General features: G+C 44.2%; 3 protein-coding genes across 5 annotated transcripts in view; 1 reads left to right on the forward strand and 2 right to left on the reverse strand.

Moving 5' to 3' along the window:
- CA6 (carbonic anhydrase 6) overlaps positions 1 to 13,354 on the forward strand; it is a 30,308-nt gene extending 16,954 nt beyond the window's left edge. For both annotated transcript variants that reach the window (XM_053400857.1, XM_053400858.1), the window contains exons 4-10: positions 3,092 to 3,240; positions 5,027 to 5,122; positions 6,411 to 6,477; positions 6,688 to 6,845; positions 7,588 to 7,711; positions 8,699 to 8,797; positions 11,233 to 13,354. In XM_053400857.1, coding sequence (XP_053256832.1) covers positions 3,092 to 3,240; positions 5,027 to 5,122; positions 6,411 to 6,477; positions 6,688 to 6,845; positions 7,588 to 7,711; positions 8,699 to 8,797; positions 11,233 to 11,846 — 1,307 coding nt within the window. In that variant the 3' untranslated portion in view covers positions 11,847 to 13,354. The remainder of the gene's footprint in view (positions 1 to 3,091; positions 3,241 to 5,026; positions 5,123 to 6,410; positions 6,478 to 6,687; positions 6,846 to 7,587; positions 7,712 to 8,698; positions 8,798 to 11,232) is intronic.
- The window catches only part of ENO1 (enolase 1), a 167,372-nt gene that overhangs the window by 45,222 nt on the left and 103,939 nt on the right, over positions 1 to 18,211 (reverse strand). The gene's annotated exons all lie outside the window — the stretch shown is intronic.
- The window catches only part of LOC128419761 (solute carrier family 2, facilitated glucose transporter member 5-like), a 45,812-nt gene continuing 41,514 nt past the window's right edge, over positions 13,914 to 18,211 (reverse strand). For both annotated transcript variants that reach the window (XM_053400856.1, XM_053400855.1), the window contains exons 12-13: positions 16,214 to 18,034; positions 13,914 to 15,840 (exon numbers count right to left, since the gene is read on the reverse strand). In XM_053400856.1, the coding sequence (XP_053256831.1) occupies positions 17,798 to 18,034 (237 nt within the window). In that variant the 3' untranslated portion in view covers positions 13,914 to 15,840; positions 16,214 to 17,797. The remainder of the gene's footprint in view (positions 15,841 to 16,213; positions 18,035 to 18,211) is intronic.

The raw sequence follows: 18,211 nt of genomic DNA on the forward strand, positions 1-18,211 counted from the left end.
CCCTCAGTCACAGAACCATAGAACTGCTAAGTTGGTAGGAACCCAACGCGTCATCCAGTCCAAACCCCTTCAGTTTATTTTTTTGGGTATTTATCCTTCACTCTCTGTGCATGCACAGGGGGGAATGAAGACACTGCTTCTCATTGCAGCCTCTGCAATCTCCTTGCCATTCTTCTCTGCTTTGTTGTTGTTTAGTCGTTTAGTCGTGTCCGACTCTTCATGACCGCATGGACCAGAGCACGCCAGGCACTCCTGTCTTCCACTGCCTCCCACAGTTTGGTCAAACTCATGCTGGTAGATTCGAGAACACTATCCAACCATCTCGTCCTCTGTCGTCCCCTTCTCCTTGTGCCCTCCATCTTTCCCAACATCAGTGTCTTTTCCAGGGAGTCTTCTCTTCTCATGAGGTGGCCAAATTATTGGAGCCTCAGCTTCAGGACCTGTCCTTCCAGTGAGCACTCAGGGCTGATTTCCTACAGAATGGATAGGTTTGATCTTCTTGCAGTCCAGCACCATAATTCAAAAGCATCAATTCTTTGGCGATCAGCCTTCTTTATGGTCCAGCTCTCACTTCCATACATCACTACTGGGAAAACCATAGCTTTAACTATATGGACCTTTGTTGGCAAAGTGATGTCTCTGCTTTTTAAGATGCTGTCCAGGTTTGCACTCTAGCCACTTCTGAGTCCCAGGAACTGGTATTACTGCCTGCAACAGAGGAGACAGAACATTGCCATCATGACTAGCACCTTATTCCCTATGAATTTATCTAATTCCCCTCTTAAGCCATTGAAGGAGAGCAAGATGACTTAGATTAGAACATGGGTAGGCAAACTAAGGCCTGGGGGCCAGATCCGGCCCAATCGCCTTCTAAATCCGGCCCGCGGACGGTCCGGGAATCAGTGTGTTTTTAAATGAGTAGAATGTGTGCTTTTATTTAAAATGCATCTCCGGGTTATTTGTGGAGCATAGGAATTCATTCATTATTATTTTCCAAAATATAGTCTGGCCCCCCACAAGGTCTGAGGGACAGTGGACCGGCCCCCTGCTGAAAAAGTTTGCTGACCTGACCCCTGACTTACAACATAAGAAGTGCCCTACTGGGTCAGGTCAAAGGCTCATCTAGTCCAGCATCCTGTTCTGACAGAGCCAGCCAGGCCAAAATTGTTCTTTCCCACTTACATTTGCCAGCCACTGGTACACAGAGACACCTGCCTCTGACAGTGGAGGGAGGCTGTACAGTCTTCCCTTATTTGTTTGTTTGCATTCCTAACCACAAAAAGAAGTCAGGTTTGCTCTTTCCAAAGTGTATTTGCTGTGGTGTAAAAAAACCAAAACCAAAACGTGGTCCTGGTTGTCAGTGGACCTTCCTCCCAGTTTGGCCCAATGACCTTCTTTGCAATTCTGTTTTGCTTTCCCCCCACGTTCCCCTCCCCATGTCGACCAGGCTGCTCAGAAAAAGTAAACAGGGAACAACCCCAATTATGAAACCACGCTTCAATGCATGATTACACAATTAAACCATTTTTTTTTGTTTGTATATCATTATGGCACTTGCTGCAGGCTGTGTTTGTGGGTGTATTTTTTATTTTAACTTCGGTTTTTGTTTTGATCCCATCCCTCACAAGGGGTATAATTTGTAGAAAGAAACATGTTTTTGGTTGGCCTGCCCTCGGGAGAGCTCCTGAACAAAAGCACTCATCTCCTTCTGAATTCCAAAGCAGGAGGGGAATCAGATCCGGCTCATGTTCCTTGCAAAGGAATGAAATGTTCTATTCACAGTTTGGCAGGATTTTATAGAGAGGAGGAAGACTCAATTGTTTCCTGCTCTCTCTCTCTCTCTCTCTCTCTCTCTCCTTCATTCCAGATTAGATCTATGACTCCTAAAGTAACGACCAAGTTAATATTGTTCCAAATAACAATAATTGCATTTGTTAGTTGTTTGGGACCAGTTTACCTGTGAGATATTGCCTAACCCCATGTATGCACTCTCGACATCTTCCACCTACAGAAATAGCACTGTTACAGGTACCACAGAATATTCATTCCACATTTATGAGAAATTGATCTTTTAGTATCACAGCACTTACACTTTGGAACTCCCTGCCTCTTGATATCAGGCAGGTAACTTTCACTGTGCTCTTTTAATTGCCTGCTGAACATATATATTTTTTTAGAGAAGCCTGCCCAGAAATGTAGAACATTCACAGGTGTGTTAATTGTGTTTTCTGCTCGTTTTTTGTTTTAATTCTTTTTGAAATGTTTTCAATAGTTGCTTTTGACTGTTTTATTTACTGATCACTTCACTGTTTTATTCTTTTTGTTAACCCGGTTGAAGTTGCTTTTTACAGTATATAAATTTTACGAGATAAATAAGAAAGAGAAATGTCCCAAAGCAGCTGAATTAAAAAATAAGATACAAGCAAATAAACTCGATCAAAAGCCAAATGTAAAAGGATATACATTATAAAATTCCTAAAATAGGAAAGAGAAGCTAAAAGATGAGCTAGCTTAACCACTAAAAGCCTGGGTAAATGAAAATTCCTTAGGCTGGCATCTAAAAACTGAGGATGATGTTTCCAAACCTGTTTCTATCCTGTATTACAGACATGCAAATGCAGCCTCAAAACCAGAAAGGAAAATTATTACTCCTAGGTGGTTGTTGTTGTGTGTGTTTTTTTAAAAATACCAATGTATCTTGGATTCATCAAGGAGGCATGTTTTAAAATCTAAGAGGCTCAAAGCAGGCTGTTTTCTGGCTCTCACTCCTTCTGCCATTGCCTGAGCAGCTGTGATGCCATGGAACATTCACAAACATTCTAACAGTTCTGGGGAGAACTGGCCAGCAAGGGAACATTCACAAGTGCAACTTTTTTAAAGGAAAAGAAAAGTTACCAAGGGTTGTGTTTATAAATGTTACTGGAACATTCTTTTACGTTGCTCTTGCACATTGTGAACGAGGAACAAAATCAAACAGTGGAACAATCAATCAATCAATCAATCCATCCATCCCCATGCGGTTATTACAACCTTGCTGTAACAGAGTTGTTTTCCACCTGACCTCACTTCCTCCTTTCACTCTGCCTCCCAGTCCAGATAGACCTTCCTTCAACCATGACCATCACCAAAGGGCTACCTGGGACCTTCACAGCTATCCAGTTCCATTTTCATTGGGGAGGAATGGATCTTGAGACCAGTGGCTCGGAACACACAGTGGATGGGATGAGGTACATTGCCGAGGTACATTTAATTGCTTGTTTGGTTATTAACACCTCTTTATATCCCAGCTTTCCTTTCAGGGAACTCAAGGTGGTGCACTAGGTTCTCCAGTGGGCTTTAAGTCTGAGCCGAGACTTGAATCCTCATCTCCCAAGTTGTAGTCTGACACTCTTAACCACAACACTGAGCTGGCGGAAGCTCTCCTAGTTTTGGAAAGACACCCTTCTGGGCAGCTTTTAGAGGGCTACATGCTGGCAGTGGGCATGGCCAGAGGCGAAAATGGGCAGACAAGCTTTTCCTCTATCTGAGCTGTGTTCTGGTCATGGGTGGGAGTTGCCTATTCTGAGACATGCCTGTTTGAGCACTCGGTTTGAAGGCACGAGATCGAATTCTGGCATTATAATGTCTTTAGCTTCCTCAGGAAAAATGTCGAGGGGTTGTTTTCCTTTGCCTCCATGCAGAGGAAAAAGGGGGGGGGGGGAATCAAATGCCTGCACTCACAAACCCATAGGAAAAGCAGAAGTTACTTTATACCAGGTCAAGACTATTTCCGGTTGAGGCTGGTATTGCCGACTGACTGGTAGCAACTCCCTAGCAGTGTGGGATTTGAGCACATGGTAAGTAAGCCAGAGCGTAGGGCCTCAGATCACGAGGGGCCTCCGAATACAAAAAAATTAAAAATCACCAAATGTTATGGTTGTGCTGCAGACCGCAAACCAGCGATCTAAGGCCACATCCATGCATCCATTTAAAGCACTCTTATTCCACATGCAACAATCATGGTTTCCCCCAAATAATTATGGGAACTGTAATTTTTTGAGAATTGTAGCTTTGTGAGGGGCCATAATTGTTATTTTTTTAAGTGCTATGGGCCCTTCTAAATTTGACTTATGTTAGGGCTTCAACATGTCTTCATTTGGCCTGCTCTTCAAGTGTCAGGAACAGAAAGTTTTTCCATCACTTCCTATTACTGGAATAAATTGAAGGGAGAACTGCAGCCTCTGAATTAACAATTCTTCAAGAGGTTTAGCACCATCACCTTTGGTTTTAATCAGGAGAATAGGCTGCTTTGTTTTACTCTACAAATGCTAATTCACTTACCAACGCCAAGATGTCTGTGTTATCAGGGCAGCCTTTTGTGGGTGTGAATGGCCTGTTAAGAGTGCAATTAGCACAGACTCGCCTTCTCTGCAATTCTTTTCCTTCTGACCCCCATTGATTACAGTTGCCACCAGCCATGGATCAGGCATCCAACAGAGTGGATTATTATCCGGGAAACCTCATGCTATTATAAATTGGTCAGTCTGTAAAGAGGCAGGAAAAAGCATTGCTTTTACTGCAGGTGAATAACACAGCTACCCTTTTTTGTAATTGTTGCTTAAAAACAAAATCAAACTAGAGAGACACAAAGGTATAATGATTCTGGTTTCACAGACAAACTATAGGATTGAAGAATGGCTTGGAACAACTTTATTTCTCCATAGACTATCAGGATCAAATGTAGAAATATATTTTTAAAAATAAAAAAATTGTCCAGTAGCACCTTGTTCATGCACACGAAAGCTCATACTAAGAACAAACTTAGTTGGTCTCTAAGGTGCTACTGGACATTTTAAATATATTTTTATATTTTATATATTTTTATATATTTATAATATATTTTTTAATATATTTCTACTGCATCAGACCAACACAGCTACTTACCTGAATCTAGGATCAAATGTGTATGTGCAAGGCATGTGCTCTACCACTCAGCTAAAGGCCTTGCCTGGCTTTTTAACCACTGCCATCCTTATCCTTTCCCCAGCTACATATCGTCCATTACAACTCAGCCAAGTACGCAAGCATCGAGCAAGCAAAGGTTCAACCGGATGGCTTGGCAGTTCTGGCGTTTCTCTTCGCGGTAGGTGGCTAATCCAGGTGAAATCTATCTATTTAAATTGAAGATGCATTTGGGAAAAGTTTCAGATTCCTGAAAGTCAGTTGCCCCAGTTTCTGAGATCTAGAATTGGCGGAAAGTTTGTTTGTTTTTCGTCTTCTGGCGAGAATGCTTTGCACGCTGTTGCAAACAATTTGGATTTTAAAAAGAGAAAAACCACGAGGGGGCGCCAAACAAAAAGAAACAGCAAAATGCGAAAGAATGTTATCTCTGTGGCTTTTCCCTGTGTCAAAATGTAGTAGTAAAGCAGGCATCTCCAACCTGCGGCCCTCCAGATGTTTTGGCCTACAACTCCCATGATCCCTAGCTAACAGGACCAGTGGTCAGGGATGATGGGAATTGTAGTCCAAAACATCTGGAAGGCCAAAGGTTGAGGGTGCTTGTGGTAAAGCATATTATCAATGGGTGGAGAGAGAGAGAGAAAACATAGAAAGCTGCCCTATGTTGATCCATCTAGCTGAATATTGCCCACTCAGACTGTCATTGGATCTCCAGGATTTTAGGGAGGTGATATTCCCAGTCATATCTGGAGATGTCAAGTATTGAATTTAAGGCCTTCTGCATACAAAGCAGGTGCTATAACCACTGAGCTATAATAATATTAATAATAATAATAATATTTTATTTATACCCCGCCCTCCCCAGCCAAGTCCGGGCTCAGGGTGGCTAACACTGAATATAAATACAGTGAAAACATTAAAAAAAAAACAGTTGATTAAAATATAAGTTAGAATACAGTTTAAAACACAGCTTAAAATGCAACCTCGTTTTAGTGGTAGCCTATAGATCGTGAAGATCGTGAAGCTGAGGCTCCAATACTTTGGCCACCTCATGAGAAGAGAAGACTCCCTGGAAAAGACCCTGATGTTGGGAAAGATGGAGGGCACAAGGAGAAGGGGACCAAAGAGGACGAGATGGTTGGACCGTGTTCTCGAAGCTATGAACATGTATTTGACCAAGCTGCAGGAGGCAGTGGAAGACAGACGTGCTCTGGTCCATGGGGTCACGAAGAGTCAGACACGACTAAACGACTAAACATCAACAACATAGATCAAAGCCATAAGGGGGGGAAACGTCAAATATTCACCGGGGCCAACTATCCATGCTGGTCTTACATGCGCCAGCAAAAAGAGCCAAGGGAAAATTTATATACAAATCCCATATAAGGGGTTGCATAAAAAAAAAGACATTCCCCACATTCATTTCCCATTTGAACATGCCCCATGTTAAATACTACCCTTCTTTCTTGCAGGATGGCAACCTAGAAAACACTTACTATAGCGACTTCATTGCCAACTTGGCCAAAATCAAGTTTGCAGGTATGTTTCCCTTTAAATCTTGGCATGGTATTTCTTGGTCAGGCAAGATGAAAGTGGTTGATTTCGATTCTTTACCACCCTGGTTTTGAGCAGTGGGATATCGCTGCAGTGCTAGCTAGCTGCTGAAAGCAGTCACCCAGTATTTGATCTGCTTTGGATATTGCATAAAATTGCTAAGCTTTTATGTGTGTGTGTATATTTTTTTTTTAGGGCAGTCAACTACACTCAACACTCTGGATCTCCTGTCCATGCTTCCAGAAAACCTTGCCAATTTCTATAGATACCAGGGCTCTCTGACCACACCTCCCTGCACAGAGAACGTGATTTGGACTATATTTGATTCACCCATCAAGCTGTCTCATGCGCAGGTAAGAAAGCACTGGTCTGCCTGTTCCTTTTTGTTGTTGTTGAATTTATCAGTCGCTTTTCAGAATAAAAACCCCAAAGTGATTTACACCAAGGTTATAATACAGTAATATAAATGTATAAAACAAATTAAAACCATAGGCTATGTTGTGTATTGAGTCAAAGGATTTTATATCTGTATTATTATTGTCTGTATTTGCATTAGGGTAAAGTAACTGCCTTTTGGTTCCAGAGGGTACAGCTACTATTGGTTCATTTAAGCTGCTGTATTTGGATCCTCTGTCTTATTGGTTTCCTCCAAAAGGCAGGACTGTGATTGCCTGATATTGTTCCCTCCAAAATGTATCCTTTCTAGCTAGTTCCCTGTCCCTATAAATGTAGCTCTCCCCTCCTCAGTTCTCAGTCTTGTTTGCTTTAATAAAGAAGTGTTACTACAGAACTGTCTCCAGCATATTATGTCAAGAGAGCTGAAATCACAAACCCCACGTCACAACAGGCTACATAAACAGCATGCATTTAAAGCATATTTGCCACATTGTGCCCTCCAAAGAATTTTGGGAATTATAGGTGGTTAAAGATACTGGGGATTTTATGACTGAGAGGGAGCTCTAGGTCGGGTCTGCAGCAAGCCTTCGAATGGGAAGGAGCCTTGCAGTTCTGTTTCCAAAGGCAGGACAGAGGTGGAATGTCAAGGAGGAGGAGATTCCTGTTATTCTTGAACATATTGATTGGCTCTCTTGGTAGGTTAAGCTGCTGGAGAACGCCTTATTGGACTGGGAGAACAATACCCTGAGGAACGATTACCGCCACGTCCAGCCCCTCAATGACCGGATAGTCCAATCGTCTTTCCAAGCCAAGGTTACCAAAGGTACAATTGAGTAGCTTAAGGCCAGCAGGGAGGCAGGCGACAGGAGTGGAGGACTCTAGGCCTTAAAAGCATGAGAAGAGCCTGCTGGATCAGGCCAAAGGCTCATCTAGTCCAGCACCCTGTTCTCACAGTGCCCAGCCACATGCCCCAGTGGCAAGCACCCAAGCAAGACCCGAGCACAAGAGCCTTCTCCCCTAGCATAAGCCTGGCTTATGTTAATGCAGAAAGCACTGCTGAGACTACAGTCATACCTTGTGTTAGTTTCTGTTTGCCACTGAGCAGCTGCTTAGAGTCACAGGACTCTGTTTACATTCCAGACACATTCCATACTGTTGGAAGTCTCACGGGAGAGGAGACGATGTGACGTTACTGGTTTCCTGTTCCTTTGTTGTTCAGTTGCTCTCTGCTCTCACAGGGAGACGATGTATTTTTCTTTGCTCTCTGCGTAGCTTAGTAATAAAGCACAGCATGTAGCCATAAATCTCATCACTTCTGCTGCTTTGGAAACTTTGCTGAACGGGAATGTGCCTGAGGCCTCATCAAAGGCTCAGGTCGTTAATTATTCGTCGGGGGTGATTCCGGAGGAAAATGAGCTTTATCAGCTCGGTCGCAGTGGAGACACCGACACCTTGGAAGTCGAACGGAATCCGTTCTGGAGGTCCGTTGGACTTCCAAAACCTTCGGAAAGCAAAGTGTGGCTTCTGATTGCCTGCAGGAAGATCCCTGTCGGATGTTTGGCTTCCAAAAATAGTGCGCAAACCAGAACAGTCACTTCCGGGTTTACGGCGTCTGGGAGCCAAAAATGTCTGAGAACTAAGCTGTTCAAATAATAATAATAATAATAATAATAATAATAATAATAAATTATTTATACCCCGCCCTCCCCAGCCAAGACCAGGCTCAGGGTGGCTAACAACCAAGGTATGCCTGTATATAAAAATAAGAAGAGGATTAAGCCTAACTATCATTATCCTTCCATCACTCCAGAAATGTGTCACCCGTCGACCGTCTCTTCCACACTTGATGAAATACGGACTCAGCTGCAGGCGATGAAGAAGCACGTTCTGGCTATCATGGGGAAACCTGGTAAGAGAATAAGACTTCTTCCCCTCCCCACGCCCTGATTATTTATGGCACGTTTTCTGTTCTTAAATTTTGCAAGTTGCTAGGAGACTTCTTATTTATTGGATTTAGGCCCTGACCTCCCTCTCCAAGGAGCCCAGGGCACCAAACAAATTTACAAACAAAAACATAGCAAACACATTTTAAAACAGGTTAAAACACTTAAAAATGATAAGAATTGAAAACATCTAAAAAAAACCCACTTGCGATTAAAAACATTCTTCTATCCAGTGATCTTCGGGTCGCCGGGAATTGCATCCCTCAGCTACTAAATGCCTGGGTGGACAGGAATGTTTTCTTTAAAAATATATATATATTCAGTTTTACAATATACACTTGAATTTAAACATTAATAATCATAAGCATATAGGATTCCCTGAACCCTTAGATTTCCCTCCACCCCTCCATGGTTTCCATTGTCAAACTTTTTCTACTGCATCTTATAGTTTCTCCATTTATCTTAAAAATCCATTTTTACCTTAGTTTTTCATACATCACAAGTGTTGCTATAATCCTGCCAAAGTTTTTAGTTGTTTGAAGTGTTCTCTTAAATAACTTATAAATTTTTCCCATTCCTTGTTAAAGTTTCTATCTTCCTGATTTCTGATTTTCCTGGTCACTTTTGCCATTTTGGCGTAATCCATCATCTTTATCAGCCATTCGTTCCTGGTGGGGACTTTATCTTCTTTCTATCTTTAGGCCAGTAGCACCCGTGCTACTGTCGTTGCATACATAAATAGTCTTTTCTACTCTTTTGGTATTCCTGCATCTAGAATTCCTAATAGAATAGCTTCTGATTTTTCTACAAACATTATTTTAATAAAAAAAAATTCAACTCATTATATATCATATCCCAGAATGCTTTGGTTATCCTGCACATCCACCACATGTGGTAGAACGTGCCTTCCTTCTCCTTACACTTCCAACATACATCTGAAGCAGTTCTATACATTTTTGCTAATTTAAAAATGTAAAGGACCCCTGACAGTTAAGTCCAATTGCAGACGACTCTGGGGTTGTGGCTCTCATCTCGCTTTACTGGCCGAGGGAGCCGGGTCATGTGGCCAGCATGACTGAGCCGCTTCTGGCAAAACCAGAGCAGCACACGGAAACGCCATTTACCTTCCCGCCGGAGTGGTACCTATTTATCTACTTGCATTTTTGGCGTGCTTTTGAACTGCCAGGTTGGCAGGAGCAGGGACCAAGCAATGGGAGCTCACCCCGTGGCGGGGATTTGAACCGCCAACCTTCTGATCGGCAAGCCCAAGAGGCTCAATGGTTTAGACCACACCGCCACCCACATCCCTTTTGCTAATTCAGTAGGGGTTAAATACCAGCGATACATCATTATAATTTTCCTTCAACATACAGCATGCTGTAAATTTTAGGACAGGAATGTTTTCAAATTCACCCTGAATTAATCCAGCTGCTCACATCCCCTTAAACAAAGGGCAGTGGGTTATGGTTCCGCTGGAAGAGAACCAGCCTATCGTTGAATGAGCAGTTTCGATGGGTTGTCCCAAGTGTCCGTTCATTTTTTTTTTATAATTTTTTTATTAATTTTTCAACACATATTAAAAGACAATACAAAACAATACATAAACAAACAAACATATAAACACGTATAATTTCTTAACCTTCTTTTCCTTAAACCTTCTTTCAGCGACTTCCCCATACCTCCTTTTTCTGCATCCCTGTTTTAAATCTTTCCAGCAACCCCTAATTTCAATTACTTATAACACTTCCTTTAAATCCTTTTTCTCATATCCAATTGTTTATCGCTGCAATTCTATTTTGCATTACTCAAGACATTTTAGCATTCATTAATTTTACAACAGTTCTTAAGATAAACTTTAAATTTCTTCCAATCTTCCTCCACCGTCTCTTTCCCTTGGTCGCGGATTCTGCCGGTCATCTCAGCCAGTCCCATATAATCAATCACCTTCGTCTGCCATTCTTCCAGTGTGGGTAGTTCTTGTGTCTTCCAATACTTTGCTAAAAGTACTCTTGCTGCTGTTGTCGCATACATAAAAAACGTCCTGTCTTTCTTTGGCACCAATTGGCCTACCATGCCCAGGAGGAAGGCCTCTGGTTTCTTCACGAAAGTGCATTTAAGCACCTTTTTCATTTCATTATAAATCATTTCCCAGAAAGCCTTAATCTTTGGGCATGTCCACCAAAGGTGATAGAAAGTACCTTCAGTTTCATTACATTTCCAGCATTTATTATTGGGCAAATGATAAATTTTTGCAAGCTTGACTGGGGTCATGTACCACCTATAAATCATTTTCATAATATTCTCTCTTAAGGCATTGCATGCCGTAAACTTTATACTGGTGGGTCCCAAGTGTCCGTTCAAACCCAGCCCATGCCTGAGAGGTTCTGATTGGTTCTTCCAGGTCACATCCCGGTCCACGCCCAAGCTCTTTACTTCTCCCGCGACAACACGGCCAGCTACGCCGAGGTGCGCCCCCTGCAGGCCATGATGCTCAAAACCTTCACGCTTTGCTTCTGGGCCCAGAACCTGAACGAAGGGCGGCAAACGGTCTTCTTCTACTCCACCCCGGAGAGGGACAACGAGCTGGTGGTCACCGTGGGCATCAGTGTGGGCGTGACCATTGGGGGCACCTCGGTGCAGTTTGACTTGCACCGCAGGTCTGAGGAGTGGGTCCACCACTGCATCACCTGGGCTTCCGACTCGGGCACCGTCAACCTGTGGGTCAACGGAGCCAAGGGCATGGTCAAGGACGTCCAGAGAGGCTACGTGATCCAGAGCGGTGGGAAGGCGCTCCTTGGGAAGTACAAGAACCCTGTGATGGACATCTTTGCCAACCCGTTTTCTGGTTGGATGAGCCACGTCAACCTCTGGAGCAGCCTCTTAGACAACGACGACGTCCAGGAGCTCACCCTGTGCAAACATGACAACCAGAAGGGGGATATCATATCTTGGGGCGAAACACCCATGACCTTGTGGGGGGGAGTGGTGGTGGATGCTGGCACCAGCTGCGGGTGATTCTCGCTGATCAGGCATGAATCCGTGCTGTGAGGTTAAAAAAAAACAAACCCTGATTGGTTGGGACGCAAATGTAGTCTTTACTCCCCACCTTTCCTTCAAGATATCCAGATTATAGACTGATTCTCCTTCCACGCCGAGAGCTTCTCTAGGTCTTCTAAGGACTGGGCCAGATCCTTGAGGGGAGAGGAGGGGATATTCTCGTTGCAGGAAAATCTCGCCATGCGATGAGGAGAGTGCCCCATATTTCTTTCATGTTTATTACCGATTATGTCAGCATGGAATGGAAATGAACACAAACTGCAGGAGAGGGCGAGAGGCGGAGAGAAAAAGAAAACCTCATTCTGGTTGTACTCGATTTTTTGTTGTTGTTTGGCGGCCTGTTTGTGAGATCATGTAGAATTGTCTGCATTTCAGATACTTCTCCCTGCATAGCATGATAATCCCTGTAGAGAGGGACCCTGGGAGAAGTGAAGGTAAATCACCTGTTTGTGCCACACAGAGTCCTCCTTATCAAGGCAGTGATGAGAGATAGACAAAGCCTTAGATTAGCTGGCAGGTTTAGCCCTGTGTGGCTAATGTGAGGGCTGGGAAGGAGACCCCCACCCTCTTCCCATCCCCATCAAGTCTGGGTCACATCCTCACCGTTCATTGAAAGCTGCCTTTACACCACTCTCTTCCCCTAGAGAATCTTGGGAGCTGTAGTTTAAGGGTGCTGGGAACTATAGCTCTGCAAGGGGTTTCCTAACCACTCTTGGCACCCTTAACAAACTACTGTTCCCAGGATTACTTTGGGGGAAGCTATGCCTTGTTAAAAAGCGGTGTAAGAGTGTGTTAAATGTACAGTGTGTAGAGATGACTACCTATCTGCCTAAACATTTTGCATGATTCAGAGCCATCCTAGATCCCTGCTTGGCCTGTTCTCTTAAGTCCCGAAAACATGTCCTCCAGGAGACAGGCTTTCATATCTGCATGGGTGTCATTGATGCAACATCTGCACTTCATAGGATCCTGATGTGTGTGTGTATGTGTGTGTGTGTGTGTATTGGTGACATTGTTTGTTCCAGCTTTCAAAATACGCAACTGAACCTTATTTCATGCATGGATAGATATATATACTTCCTGATATATGGTTACTGCCATTTTGTTTCGGAAGCGAAGATTAGCCTGCAGGCGTGATCCTGAGAAAAACCACATTTGAATTTAAATCAGAGAGGTTTACAGACCTCCAAACATTGATTGGATAAATCATCTGGGTGTGATCCGAGGACTGAGCTTAGGTTTATGAAAACAGGAGGACACAGGCCTCTCTTTGAAGCAGAATTATTTGCAAACCCCTTAGGGCTTAACCTCAATCAACTCCACCTGCGAAACTGGAGAGGGGATTAAACCACTGCTGTGTGCATTTCATGGCAAAACAAACATGTTTGGGTTTTTTTGTTTTCTTCTTTGGCTCGTAGAGGCAGTACAACCATGTTATAATGATAATAAAGTATGCACCAGTTAAACCTGGCTTGTCATTCCTGAGTTTTAGCAACACTAAACATCCTTGTGTGTTTTTTCAGGCTTTATAAGATGGCTTTTATTTTTTATTTTTTGCTCTATTTACAAAAATAGACAATGATCTTTTGTACAAAAGGTATCCCCCTTCCAGGGAGATGAAAAATAACAATCAACCAGCAAACAACACACACAATATCCACTCCTTTTACAAAATTGTCTTTTTAAACACTCTTCCCCTTTGTTCATAGACAAATACTGTTTTGTTGTTTTGTGGGGCAGGTGAGAAACTCATCATACACCTTGAAACCAAGGGCGCTTCCAGACCGTCACTATTTTCAAGAGGGATTCAATCATATACTGACAAATTCAGGTTGCACCATTATAGTTGCTTGGGAGTGTCTGCAGAACAAATCCACTTCTCTTTTTGCAATAAGGAAAGTGAAGGAGGAAATGAGCTGGAAACTGTGGATTAATACTTGCTGTGATGCAGATTCATTTAACCTCTTGCAAATGTATTAAAATGGATGCTTAATAATTGGCAATCTGGAGGCACTTGCGATTGTGATTAAACTTGTGTGTCTTGTTATATGAAGTCCAAACAAGCAACAATTGAAAATGGATGGGAGGGGGCAGACAGTGAGTAAACAGAAACCCATAATAAAACTGGGAGATTTAGGTTGAAGCTCAAAACTTACTGGGCAGCAAGATCAACTGAACATGCTGGGACTCAAAATTCTTGAAAAACAAGCATTTGATTGCATTGCCTATTCCTTAGGACAGCTCGGGTCAATTATGAGATCCCACCTTGATTGTTGAGACCAGCTGAGCATCCCAATAAATGGAGTGTGCGGCTGAGACCATAGCTTCATCTAGAGAGCCACAGATTCAGTCCCAGGCAGCTTCAGATAAGGCTGGGAAAGAGCCCTCTATGGAACCCCAGAGCAATAGCTCAGTGGTAAAGCATCTGCCTTGCACACAGAAGGTCCCAGGTTCAATCCCCCAGCATCTCCTAGTATAGCTGAGAATATATCCCCTGCCTGAAACCTGAGAGTCACTGCCAGTCAGTGTAGGCAGCACTGAGCTAGATGGACCAACAATTTGCCTTGTTTTAAAGCAATTAATCCTTTGTTCTGGGTTTTATTTTTTTAAAAAGTCTTTAGTACTGGGCCAGGAAAAGGGACCCACTCAGGCAAGCCTAATTCACACATAGGTGGTTCACCTGGCTCTGCCACTTCAGGTTGCATGTGGAAAGCTAGCATGTCAAGGGCAAGGCTAGGTTAACACTATTCTAATCTGAGTTTTCTATGTGAAAGGGGTTTTGGTTTGTTTCCATATATACACACCACCCAGGAGAATCAAGTCTGTTCGGTGTGAGAGAAATTGTTAGTTCTGTTGATACAAAAACCACCTGCGTTTATCAGTTCTCTGCCATTTCCTTCCTTGGGCCAGAGGTGGCTGGTTCCAGTTGCAACTGGTAGGGTGTAAGACAGGGAGCTCACCAGCAGATGGAGCCAGAGTAAATGACAGACCGAGCCGTCTGACTGTAGTTTTGTCCCCATCCTCCGTTGGGTTCTATAAGGTCAATACTGAAACTAAAGGGAAAGAAGCTACACTTTCTGTTGAGGAATAAAGCAGGCAGGTGGAGTGTGGCTTAGGGCAAACGGATTTGCCCTTAATGAACCAGCCTCCACTGACTTGGCCAGTATCCCTTGGCTGAGATAATCCACTGCCGGGTGTACAGCAGCAAAACACAGATTTAAACCAGAATGTGTGCTAAAGGTAAAGGACCCCTGACAGTTAAGTCCAGTCACGAACAACTCTGGGGTTGCAGCGCTCATCTCACTTTGCAGGCCGAGGGAGCTAGCGTTTGTCCACTCCACAGACAGTTTTTCCAGGTCATGTGGCCAGCATGACTAAGCCACTTCGGCGCAACCAGAGCAGCACATGGAAACATTGTTTAACTTACCTTACCTTTTTATCTACTTGCACTTTGACGTGCCTTCAAATTGCTAGGTTGGCAGGAGCAGGGACCAAGCAACGGGAGCTCACCCCGTTGCGGGGATTCAAACCGCCGACCTTCTGATCGGCAAGCTCAGTGGTTTAGACCACAACGCCACCCGCGTCCCTTAGAATGTGTGTTATACATCCCTTAATCCTAAAAACCTGCTTTCCCCTCTAAAATAACCCAGTTCAATACTAAAATAACAATAATTTAAAAAGTCAAATGTGTATTATATTCCTCACTTCATCCACAAGCAAGGAGACCCGTTCACCACTTTTTAAAGCACATGGTAAGTGTAAAGCACACAAATTGTGCTTAAAATTAAATTGCAAATTTTTATGATTGTTTGTAGGTGGTAAGAAAAATGTCTACTTTCAGGAAAAGCAGACAGTAAAATCTTAAGCCGGTCAGATGGAAGGCCTTCAAGGGATACCGCCTTCTAGACTTATTTGCCTGTTCAGCTAAGGCTGAATCAGAATTAGAGCTCCACTAGTGCTTTAATGGGACGCGGGTGGCGCTGTGGGTAAAAGCCTCAGCGCCTAGGGCTTGCCGATCGAAAGGTCGGCGGTTCGAATCCCCGCGGCGGGGTGCGCTCCCGTTGCTCGGTCCCAGCGCCTGCCAACCTAGCAGTTCGAAAGCACCTCCGGGTGCAAGTAGATAAATAGGGACCGCTTACCAGCGGGAAGGTAAACGGCGTTTCCGTGTGCGGCTCTGGCTCGCCAGAGCAGCTTTGTCACGCTGGCCACGTGACCCGGAAGTGTCTCCGGACAGCGCTGGCCCCTGGCCTCTTGAGTGAGATGGGCGCACAACCCCAGAGTCTGTCAAGACTGGCCCGTACGGGCAGGGGTACCTTTACCTTTACCTAGTGCTTTAATGAAAATCAAAATGATTAAAATTAGTGTTTTAGTTATAACCATTATAGCCTGGCAATTGATACCAATGCAGCAGGGGAAGAGCTGAGGTTAAAAACTGTGTTGTAACAGACTCCTTTCACTTCCTTAACGAGCAGAGATAGGTGCCAAAACATCTTGACCCTGCTGCAGACACACACACACTCTCTCCAGCAAGGAATTCAGAATTATTCGGGGTCCACTGTGTCATTTGAGACCTCGTTAGGAACCACATCAAGTTGGGCGTGGGGGCTTTTTAAGGCTAGAAATGTCAGTGCAGGCATTGGACAGATATAGAGTTTCACTTTTTTCCATTGGCAGGGCTTCCTGCAGCGAAACAGGAACTCTGTCACATGCCCACCCCCATGCAAAGTTAAAATAAGGGCTGCAGCAGATAAAAGGCCTCTAGGTTTGTGTTGCACTAGGGCTGATTGGGGGGTGGGTAGGTTTGGCGAAGCCCTTTTTGGCTGGGTCAGGTCTTTACCTGCCTGCACCTGGCGTCCTACAAGATCTCAGGATTGTATCCAACTGAATTATGCTCAGTGCAGACCCACTGGAATGCATGAATCTAAGGTAGTCATGTTCATTCTCTTTGATGGGTCTACTAGAAACCCTCCAATAAGATGGCCTGTGGCTTGGCTGAAATGGTCTTGTGGGTCAATGGCAGAGAGTCTGGGGGGCACAATTATGTCCCCCACTGCTGTGATAGGGGGTGTCAAAGCCTCAGCCAAAGTCCCTGATTTCCACATAACATGGAAAATTGTTAAACACGGTTGGATGCTCTTGAGACCCCTTCCAGCTCTGTGAGACTTTCCCGTGCAGCCTCGCTTGATTATTGTTCGTATCTTTTACAAGGCGCTGAATTTTGGCACGTCCTCTGCCTTTGGCAAAGAGGAATTGCATGCTAGGTGTCTAAAATCAGATTATCGTGAGTCACCTCCGAGTACATCCCCAGGTCTGTGCTTCAGTTTGTGGGATGTGAAGGCAGAAGAATTGTCTGTTCACCTTACCCCAGCGTAAGCAGCATGGCTTCGTGAGAAGGAAATGCTTCCCCCTGCGCTGAAATGCAGAGAGGAAACGCTACATTTCTAAGAGGATTTTGGGTCCAGCCATACAGTGAATCTCAGGTCAGATGGATTCACAGCAGCCTAACAACCAAACCCACATCTGCCTGCAGATCACTTTGCCAACATCCTCCAAACTCAGTTACCGTCTTTGGAAACGCTTCCGAACTGGGAATAAGTTCCCCATCTTGGTTCTTCAGAAATATGTCTTGAACAGGTGAATTACAGGCAAGGCATCCAGAAATGGCAAAGTCTTTGATGCTAGAGAAAGGGCAGTATCTTTTTGGGTGGACAGGTGCTGGTGGGAGTTTTTGTCCATGTGAGAAGGATGTAGCAAGGAGGGTACTGGAGGGCACAGCTACACGGGGTTATTTACACCTCGCCCACGACAATGCGGGGAGGGGAAGGAAATTCGAAGCATGGCATGTCCCACCAAGACGGCTGGAGGAGAGTTGGGCTTCAGCCACTCCTGGGCAAGGGACCAGAGGCGTCTTAAAGGGCGCTGTTCCTCTGCGCCTCGGCTTTCTTGCTGTAAGGCTGTGAGATGGTGGCGAAATCCTTCAGCTCCTCTTTGTCTGCCTCTTCTTCCGTGCCGTTCCTCTTCGCCATGATCTGGTTGATTTCCATGAAGGTTTTGTTCTTGGTTTCGGGGACTACCAGGAAGATGTAAATGACGGTGAGCAAGCAGATGCCGCAGAAAATGAGGAAGGAATAGGCCCCGAGTCCTTGCTATATAGAGGAAAAATAAGTGAGAACAGGAGAGGGAGGGAGAGATGAGATGAGAATGATGAGTTACTAGAAACTGATTTTGTTTCCCCTACTCTTTACTCCAGAAGAACCTCACCAGGTTCAAAATGCATTGGGATGTTGGCTCGATTTAGGACCACACTGAGTTGTATGCAGTGC

This window comes from Podarcis raffonei, chromosome 8 (assembly GCF_027172205.1).
Source record: "Podarcis raffonei isolate rPodRaf1 chromosome 8, rPodRaf1.pri, whole genome shotgun sequence".
In the NCBI taxonomy this organism is placed as follows: Eukaryota; Metazoa; Chordata; class Lepidosauria; order Squamata; family Lacertidae; genus Podarcis; species Podarcis raffonei.